We start from the raw sequence: 10,693 nt of genomic DNA, 5'->3' as shown, positions 1-10,693 counted from the left end.
CGGGGTTTCACCGTGTTGACCAGGATGGTCTCGATCTCTTGACCTCGTGATCCACCCGCCTCGGCCTCCCAAAGTGCCGGGATTACAAGCGTGAGCCACCGCGCCCGGCCTACAAACGGTGATTTTAAAGTACTATCAACAAGTTACTGTTCTGGGCTATATATTTAGGGGCCAGTTTTGTGATCTAGTCTATTCCAAGAACCTCATAACCACATTGATTTTATGGGAAAATACATGCTGAGTTTCAAAGAAAAACTGGTAGAGAACTTTTAGAAAATGATTTGTTCATTACTGTGGACTATCTGTACTGAATACTAAAGTAATAAGAAAACATGTAATTGGTAATGGTTCTAAAGGTTTGAGGAAAAAAGAACATGAGGAATATTGAGTACTGAAAAATTTCAATAAAAATATTTATTTAGAACCAAATTTTTAAACGTAAAATTGTAATCTGGGAATATACCTACATTAATATTTTATTGACTTAATTTTTCCAATGCTTGTGGCCCTTCCTAAAACAAATAATTCATTATTATAATCAATAGCAATTTGGATTTTATTAATTAAAAATACTTTGTTATGATTTTTATAGGCAAATACAGCAATAGACTCTTTCAGTTTAGTTCTGGGTATGGCCCTGTGTGTGTGTGTGTGTGTGTGTGTGTGTATATCTAGTAAGATATACCATCATGCATCCCTTAACAGCATTTCAGTCAGCAATGGACTGTGTATACAATGGAGGTCCCATAAGATTATAATGGAGCTGAAGAACTCCTATCACCCAGTGACATCATAGCATCATAACATCGTAGTGCAACACGTTACTCACCTATTTGTGGTGATGCTGGTATAAAACCTACTGTGCTGCCATTTGTAGAAAAGTATAGCATATACAATTATGTACAGTAAATAATACTTGATAAGGACAATAAACAACTATATGCTAGTTTATGTACTTACTATACTGTAGGTTTTAATTGTTATCTTAGGATGTATTTTTTCTACTTATAAAATAACCATAAAACAGCCTGAGTTAGGTCTGTCAGGAGGTGTCCAGAGGAAGGCTTTTTTTTTTTTTTTGAGACAGAGTTTGGCTCTCTTGCCCAAGCTGGAGTGCAATAGCGCAACCTTGTCTCACTGCAACCTCCGCCTCCTGGGTTAATGCAAAATTCTCCTGCCTCAGCCTCCCAAGTAGCTGGGATTACAGACATGCACTACCACGCCCAGCTAATTTTTGTATTTTTAGTAGAGACAGCGTTTCACCATGTTAGTCAGGCTAGTCTTAAACTGCTAACCTCAAGTGATCCACCCGCCTCGGCCTCCCAAAGTGCTGGGATTACAGGTGTGAGGCACCTTCTTGGCCTGGCCAAGAAGACATTTTTATCACTGGAGATGATATCTCCATGCATATTTTTGTTCCTGAAGACCTTCAGTGGGACAAGATATGAAGGTGGAAGACAGTGATATTGATGATCCTGACCCTGTATAGGCTTAGGCTAATGTGGGTGTTTGTATCTTCATTTTTAATAAAACAGCTTTAAAAGTAAAAACAAATAAATGAAAAAATTTTAAGTAGAAAAATCTTATAGAACAAGGATATAAAGAAAGAAAATATTAAAATATTTCTGTATAGCTGTACAGTGTAGTTTTATGCAAGATACTATTACAACAGTTAACGGGTTTTAAAAATTAAAAGTTTATAAAATAAAGTTACAGGAGCTAAGATTAATTTTTCATCTAAGAAAGATTTTTTTTTTGTTTTTTGAGACAGAGTTTCACTCTTGTTACCCAGGCTGGAGTGCAATGGTGCGATCTCGGCTCACCGCAACCTCCGCCTCCTGGGTTCAGGCAATTCTCCTGCCTCAACCTCCTGAGTAGCTGGGATTACAGGCATGCGCCACCATGTCCAGCTAATGTTTTGTATTTTTAGTAGAGACGGGGTTTCACTGTGTTGACCAGGATGGTCTCGATCTCTTGACCTCGTGATCCACCTGCCTCGGCCTCCCAAAGTGCTGGGATTACAGGCTTGAGCCACCGCGCCTGGCTAAGAAAGATATTTATAAAATAGATTCATTGTAGCCTAGCGTACAGTGTTTATAAAGTCTACAGTGGTGTATAGTAATGTTCCAGGGCTTCACATTCACCTACTATCATGCACTGACTCACCCAGAGCAACTTCCAGTCCTGCCAGCTGCATTGTCAGTAAGTGCCCTATACAGGTGTGCCATTTTTAATCTTTTATACCACATTTTTAGATACTCAAATAATTATCATACTGTTATATAAAACTGTAGCACATACATTGTGTCCTGTAGCAACGCAGTAAAGAATTGCCTACTATTCAGTCCATAAGCATGAATAGCATGTACCCTAACATGCTGTACAAGATTATAGCACAGATGCAATAGGCTATACAGTATAGGCTACGTGCATAATAAACTGTATCATCTAAGTTTATATAAATACTCTTTATGATGTTCACACAACAAAATTGCCTAATGACACATTTCTCAGAACATGTGCCAGTCATTAAGGGTCGAATGCCTGTGTACATATGTATATATACTCACATGCACACACACATAGTTGATCCTCATTATTTACAGATTCCATATTTGCAAATTCACCTACTTGCTAAAATATATTTGCAACCACAAAATCAATACTCTCAATACTTTTGTAGTTATTCACTGATGTGTGAATATGCAGCGTCAAAACATTTGAGTCACCTGATGCACACTTTTCAAGCTCAGGTGGAACAAGTCGATGCTCTCCCTTCTAATTTATCTCTTATACTGTAAACAAGTATTCTTTTGCAATATACTTAGTGCCACGCTTTTTGTATTTTTTTGTGCTTCTTGGTGATTTTTCTGTTTGAAGTGGTCCCTAGGTGTAGTGCTGAAATACTGTCCCATGTTTTTAGGGACTAGGAGGCTGTGATGTGCCTTGCAGAGAAAATACACATTGCATAAGATTCATTGAGGCTTGAGTTACAGTAATGTTGGCCATGAGTTCAATATTAATGAATCAACAATATATATTAAATAAGGTATCTTTAAACAGAAATACACTTAAAACAACTTTGTGTATTGATTGGTTGCTGAAAATGTTGTGACCAGCGGTTCTCAGGAGCCCAACCCTCTGTTATCCCCTAGGGGCAGTAATTCAGTATTTGCTTATTCAGTGTTGGGGCACCTTTATAGAATGTAACTACTAAGAACAATGAGAATTGACTGTATATATTTGTACACAGTTTGTACAGTTTGTATAATTTGTACAATTTTCCCCAAAAATAGTTGTCATTTGTTATCTACCTCACTATTTTAATCTTAAACTCCAATGAAGGCTTGAGATGTGTCTTCAATATATTTGTATTCTGGAGAAATCACCCAAATTGAAATCTTAACACACAGCATTGAATGGATGATTACTAATGAGTAATTTTTAAAATATTTTAACTAATTTTTAAAATTATGTAATGTACATTCAAATGAATAAAAATAATTTATTATTTGAAAAAACAAGAGCAGAAGTAACCTCCTTGAACCTACAACATAGGAAATATTACCAATATTTTTTAGTACCTTTCAAGTGCTCCTCTTAGATCCAGTCTTTTCCTACCAGAGTAAGCCACTCTAGTGAATTTTGTGATGATGGTTATTTCTCTGCATTCTTTAACTAAAGGCATTTCTCTGATTAGTTTATGAATATTTATTAAATACAGATTAAAAAGAAAAATTGGCCTTTTATAGTTAGGTTTTTATACTCATTCACCTGACTGTTATGAGATCCAGAGACCGAATAATGACAGTGGCTAAATGCCTGGGCTCTGGAGCTGGACTGCCAGAGTTTGAATTCTACCTCTGCGGCATTCTAACTGGAGCAAATTATTTAACCTACCTTGAACTAATTATTCAATTTTTTAGTGCCTTAGTTTCTTTTCCTTTCTCTTTTCTTTTCTTTTGTTTTCTTTTCTTTTCCTTTCTAAGACAGAGTCTCGCTGTGTCACCCAGGTTGGATTGCAGTGGCATGATCTCGACTCACTGTAACCTCTCCCTTCTGGGTTCAAGCGATTCTCCTGCCTCAGCCTCCTGAGTAGCTGGGATTACAGACATGCACCACCATGCCCAGCTAATTTTTGTATTTTTAGTAGAGATGGGGTTTTACCATGTTGTCCATGGTTAGCCAGGCTGGTCTCGATCTCCTGACCTCAGGTAATCCACTCACCTTGGCCTCCCAAAGTGCTGGGATTACAGGCATGAACGACTGTGCTTGGCCTTAGCTTCTTTCTTTCTTTATTTTTTATTTTTATTTTTTTGAGACAGAGTCTCTCTCTGTCACTAGGCTGGAGTGCAGTAGCGAAATCTCCACTCACTGCAATGTCCACCTCATGGGTTCAAGCGATTCTTCTGCCGCAGCCTCTCCAGTAGCTGGGATTACAGGCGCATGCCACCACACCTGGCTAATTTTTATATTTTCAGTAGAGACAGGATTTCACCATGTTGGCCAGGATGATCTCAATCTCTTGACCTTGTGATCCATCTGCCTCAGCTTCCCAAAGTATTGGAATTACAGGTGTGAGCCACCAAGCTCAGCTGGCCTTAGCTTCTTTATCTATAAAATGAGGATAATAAGAGTACTTATTCCCAGAGGGGTGTTATAATGATTAAGTAAATTAATATATGTAAATAAATGGAACAGTAGAGTAGTAGTTACTAATAAATAAATGTTAATTATTTAACAGATAGAGAAATTAACTCAAAGAATTCTTTGAAAGCCACTTGTATTCTTACAGTATATACTACATTAATCTTTCTTTAAATGTTACTGTAATTTCTTTTAAACAACTAGTATCTTGTCATTCTATGACCTCTTTTTACTCAGCTTATTGTGGCATTACTTAAAACTAGGCTTTCCTTGGTATCTCTTTGTGTCTCCCAGCTTATATGAGAACAGGTCTCTTTTTAGTTTGTAAATAAATTTATTACACGTATTTTTTACTTGGTTGTTCCTCTGACATACCCATTTAAGGGCTACTGCAGCCAAAAATTATCATCCAAAGGCTAATTTATGTGTTTTAGCCTCATGTTGGCAGAAGTTCATTGTAGGTTATAGGTGAAACAGTTTATCTAACAAATGGCAAATTGCCTTATGTAAATCTCAAGCTCCTGTTAAATAAGGAGGAGGCCTGTGTTTGTATTGTCTGTTCTCAGCATTGCTCTTCAATCTGTACTGAAAAAATCATGACAGTTCAATATTTACATTAGAAATTGGAGAAACACATGTCAGAATTAAAACTGGTGAACTTTGCCACTGTTAATCAATAGCAAGTAAATTGGCAAATATATCAGTTATGTTAGCAGTACCAAGAAGCTGAATCGGAATGTTTTAGAAGTTTGACCTATTCTTTCACTCCCACATAGCAGCCTCTTTATCTTGTTAGAGAACATTTTTTTTTTTTTTTGAGATGGAGTCTCACTCTCTCGCCCAGGCTAGAGTGCAATGGCCTGATATTGGCTCACTGCAACCTCCACCTCCCGGGTTCAAGCGATTCTCCTGCCTCAGCCTCCTGAGTAGCTGGGATTACAGGTACCCGCCACTATGCCTGGCTACTTTTTGTATTTTTAGTAGAGACTAGTTTCACCATGTTGGTCAGGTTGGTCTAGAACTCCTGACCTCAGGTGATACACCCGCCTCGGCCTCCCAAAGTGCTGGGATTACAGGCATGAGCCACCACACCCAGCCTATAATGGATCTTTTTAAATTAACTTAGGTCCTCTCAACATCTCTTTATTTCAAAATTCTAAAGAGGAACCTGGAATAAAGGGACACAGAGCTGCTTTAGGAAAGGTACAGTCTTTTGGGGATCTCCCTGTGCTAATAGTACACACATTCAAGTTGAAAGATCAGTGGAACTGTGGTGGACAGCCCAGGGACAGGAACAGGCAGGAGCCTGGTATGAGCAAACATTTAAGTTAAGTCGGTGACTGTTGACAATATTTCTTTCTTTTTATTTCTTCCCTAGGCCTACTCTGTGTATGATGAAGACATTGGGTACTGTCAAGGGCAGTCTTTTCTTGCTGCTGTATTACTGCTGCATGTAAGTAACAGTCCATGCAATAAAATAGCACAGTGCTGCCAAGTTTATTTTGCTTTCTACTGGCTTTGTTCTTCCTTCTTATTTCCCATTTACCTGATGGAGATTACATATGGCATATTGTTTTAAAAATGGTACCTTGGGTGATAAAGTAAGAGATCTGGTGTCAAGAATAGGACAGCTTCTCAATAAAATTAATTTTGTTGTCTGGGAAAGGATAAATTGCTTAATTGGATTTATTTTTAACTAAAATCCTCTGGAATTATAGAAGTCAATGTAACTGCCCAAATATCAGGACCTGGACCATTATGGTGCACTGTACTGTGACAAGGATGTCCTTTATCATTTCTATCGTGTATTTTTATATATCCTCTTTCCTGTCAGTCACCTTCATTTGGCAGATCATTTATTGAACATCAATTGTCAGGTACTGGGCTAGGAAGTGGGGTTATAAAGATGATCATTTATAATTTGTGTTCTCAAAAACCTCATAGTCCAGGATGACGTCTAGATAACGTAGGCATTTACTTAATATTTTTATTCTATTTTATGTGTCTTTATTTTTCTGATGACAAAAATAATACATACTCATTAAATAACTTACAGTATGCTAAGGGAAAGTGATACACAGGTAAAGAGAATACAGAGGAGAATTACCCAAGCAAGCTCTACCGGAACTTTCAGAAAATACTTTCTGGAGGGGGCAGCAGCTTTGTCAAAACATAAATGAGATTGGGGAAGGTTGAGAGGGGAAAGGAAGGGACTAAAGAATTATTGACAAAAGTCACAATATGAGAAAATGTATGGAAATACAATAGGGCCCAGTATACAAAGGGACAAAGGGAACAATATGAAATTACAGTTTACTATAGCAGTTGTACACAGGGAGTGGTATGAGGTAAAAATGGTAAGATGGGAAATTGTGAAGACTTTGTAATCATGTCAAAATGCAGGCTTTTTTTTTTTTTTTTTTTTGAGACAGAGTCTTGCTCTGGCACCAGGCTGTAGCACAGTGATGCCATCTCCACCCACTGCAACCAACGCCTCCCGGGTTTAAGCAGCTCTCCTGCCTCAGCTTCCCGAGTAGCTGGCATTACAGGTGCATGCCACCACACCCAGCTAATTTTTCAATTTTTTAGTAGAGACGGGGTTTCACCATGTTGGCCAGGATGGTCTCAATCTCTTGACCTTGTGATCCGCCTGCCTCAGCCTCCCAAAGTGCTGGGATTACAGGCGTGAGCCACCGAACCTGGCCAAAAATGCAGGCTTTATTCTAGAACAAATGAGGAACCATTGATCAGTTTGGAGCAAGGAAATAATAGAGTCATATGATCATTTTAGATCAGTTCATTTCATACCTGTGTAAAGGGCAGAATTAAAGAAATAGCAGCAGAGGGACCAGGTAGAAAATATTAATATGGAGAAAAAAATCAATAATTTCTCCTCCAGCATTAATCTTCAGTATGCAACTGGCTGCTGAACATCTCCACCTAGCTGTACCAGGAATATCCTGAACTCAAATAATTAGAAACAAACCTCATCATCGGCTGGGTGCAGTGGCTCACACCTGTAATCCCAACACTTTGAGAGGTTGAGGCAGGAGGATCATTGGAGCCCAGGAATTTGAAACCAACCTAGGCAACATAATGAGACCCCCGTCTCTACCATACACACAAAAAAAGGCATCTGGGTGTACTGGTGAGCACCTGTAGTGGTAGCTACCTGGGGGGCTTAGGCAGGAGGATCACTTGGGCCTGGGAGGTCGAGGCTGCAGTGGACTGTGATTGTACCACTGCAGTCCAGCCTGGGGAACAGAAGGAGGAACCCTGTCTCAAAAAAAATAAAATAAAATAAAATAAAAAACAGGAAAAAAAATATGAATTTAAATCAGAACCCAGAGAAAAGCAGAATTAAGAAATATTCAGGGAACAAAACTGTTAGGTTTTGTGGATGGATTGGCAAAGGAGAAGTCAAAGGTGACATATCTAGTTTCCTAGCTTTGGTGACTGGATGAATGGTTGTATTTTGTGTTGAGATAGAAAATATAGGGACAGGTGCAGTGGCTCACACCCGTAATCCCAGCACTTTGGGAGGCCGAGCCGGGCAGATCATGAGGTCAATAGATCGAGACCATCTGGCTAACATAGTGAAACCCCATCTCTACTAAAATACAAAAATTAGCTGGGCATGGTGGTATGAGCCTGTAGTCCCAACTACTCGGGAAGCTGAGGCAGGAGAATTGCTTGAACCTGGTAGGTAGAGGTTGCAGTAAGCTGAGATTGTGCCACTGCACTCCAGCCTGGCACCTGGCGACAGAGCGAGACTCTGTCTCAAAGAAAGAAAGAAAAGAAAATATATCTATTGAGATTGAATGAAGGAAAATGTTTAGGAGTTGATGAGTTTGGGATTTTTTTCTTTCTTTTTTCCAGGTGGAGTCTCTCTCTGTCTTTCAGGCTGGAGTGCAGTGGCCGATCTTGGCTCACCGCAACCTCCACCTCCCAGCTTCAAGTGATTACCCTTCCTCAGCCTCCTGAGTAGCTGGGATTACAGGCACCAGCAAACTCACCTGGCTAATTTTTGTATTTTTAGTAGATGAGAGTTCACCGTGTTAGCCAGGGTGGTCTTGAACTCCTGACCTCAAGTGTTCCACCCACCTTGGCCTCCAAAGTGCTGGGATTACAGGCAGGAGCCACCGCACCCAGCCAATGATGAGTTTTATTTCTAATTATTTGAGTTCAGGATATTCCTGGTACATCTAGGTGGAGGCGTTCAACAGCCAGTTGCATACTGAAGATTAATGTTGGAGGAGAAATTAAAGCTGAAGTCATGAGAGTATATCAGATCATCTAGAAGAATGAATAGAGTAAGAAGATTAAATCCCAGGAAGAGCAAACGTTTGAAGAGCTGATGATGAAGTAGAATCCTTAAAGAAGTTCAGATTCTCAGTAGAGAGGAAGCAGTGAATAGTGTCAAATGTAACAGAGAGGCCAGGAGGTTTAAAAGGATAGCATTTTTTTTTTTTTTTTTTTGAGGTTTAGCATTCTGGAAGTAAAGAGCAATTATATTAGATTCATGGTCCTAATTCTGAAAACCTAATTCTGATTATAATAGCTTTATTATGATTTTCAGTTTGTCTCACTTTGAGGATGATGATCTTTTTCCCTCTGTTGCATTATTATCTGTTTATGATAGTTTCTATCTTCTCTTTGTTTTCCTTCTTTCTTTGATATCTCTACATCTCACCATTTTGGGGCTCCCTGTGATGGCCAATTACTTTATAGTCACAAATTCTCAGGGCCCTTGTTCCCCTTTTAAACCCACTAGAATCTAGAGTAGTCAGGTCCTTACCCTAAGAGGCTGGAGACCGTATCTGATGACATGAATGTTTTCATCAAGGTTCAGAGCCATCTTTTTTCCAAAGGAAGCCTTTATAATTACTTGCATGAGAAGCTGATGTTTGAGACATGGGTGATGAAACTTTGGTTTAAACAAAGTAATCTTTTTTTTTTTTTTTTGAGACAGAGTCTTGCTCTGTCACCAGGCAGGAGTACAGTGGCGCAATCTCAGCTCACTGCAACCTCCACCTCCTGGGTTCAAGTGATTCTCCTGCCTCAGACTCCTAAGTAGCTGAGCCTACAGGTGCATGCCACCACACCCAGCTAATTTTTTTTTTTTTTTAAAGTAGAGGCAGGGTTTCACCATGTTGGCCAGGATGGTCTCGATCTCTTGACCTCATGATCTGCCTACCTCAGCCTCCCAAAATGCTGGGATTATAGGCATGAGTCACTGAGCCCGGCCACAAAGTCATCTTTGAATATACCACAGTTTAGCATTTTTTACCTGTAGCCCTATTTAACATACTGTAATATATTTATTAATGTTCAGTGAGAAGAATGTCCCTCTGAGAAATCTGTTTTGAGATTTGACAGAAGTTTGGGTTAATTGTAAGTTCATAATTATTTGGAAACACCCTCCCCACCCCCACCCCCAAAGAAAGAAAGAGATTCAAATAACTAGAGAGCTCAAATACCCAGAATTTTTTTTCTATGGTTATGTACTCTACTGTTATAAGGCCATGTGGTGAGTCAGGCTTTGTGAAGTTCAACAAGATAGCTTCCAGTGTATAAGTCACAAAAGGAACAGCAATTCAGTCTAGTCTCTCACACTTTCTGCCTTAATAGAATTAGCCAGTGTTGTCATGGCTTATAAGAATTACTTGAAATATAGGAATCCTTTTAGAATCCTTAAGGAAAGATGAACTGATATTCAGCATGGTGTTAGTGAAAAACATATTATATTCTAATTTTTAATTGGCAGTATGTTTGAAAATTCTGTTAATTAGCATATTCCATTTACTGACCAACCCGTTCTTTCAACCAATTTGAATAATAGAAGTTAACTGTAATTTATTTTTTACTATATTTTTGTCTCCCTGCTTTATAGAAGAATGTGGATTGGTTTAAACAATTCATCAAACACAGTATCTCAGGTTCCAGGGAGATACATTATTAGTCTTACTGACTAATTTGTTATCAGTTACATAAGCTATTGCTTCTTCTTTTTGCTGCCAGACATCCTTTGGCAGCTCCATATTAA

The 10,693-nt window shown here is 38.8% G+C and overlaps 1 protein-coding gene across 3 annotated transcripts in view; it reads left to right on the top strand.

Moving 5' to 3' along the window:
* RABGAP1L (RAB GTPase activating protein 1 like) overlaps positions 1-10,693 on the top strand; it is a 741,733-nt gene that overhangs the window by 441,290 nt on the left and 289,750 nt on the right. For all 3 annotated transcript variants that reach the window (XM_017529899.2, XM_037739059.1, XM_017529900.2), the window contains one exon: positions 6,026-6,100. In XM_017529899.2, coding sequence (XP_017385388.1) covers positions 6,026-6,100 — 75 coding nt within the window. The remainder of the gene's footprint in view (positions 1-6,025; positions 6,101-10,693) is intronic.

Source organism: Cebus imitator, unplaced genomic scaffold, assembly GCF_001604975.1.
Source record: "Cebus imitator isolate Cc_AM_T3 unplaced genomic scaffold, Cebus_imitator-1.0 Scaffold62, whole genome shotgun sequence".
Lineage (NCBI taxonomy): Eukaryota > Metazoa > Chordata > Mammalia > Primates > Cebidae > Cebus > Cebus imitator.
The sequence above is the reverse complement of the archived record's forward strand: the minus strand, read 5'-3'. Positions and strand labels throughout refer to the sequence as shown.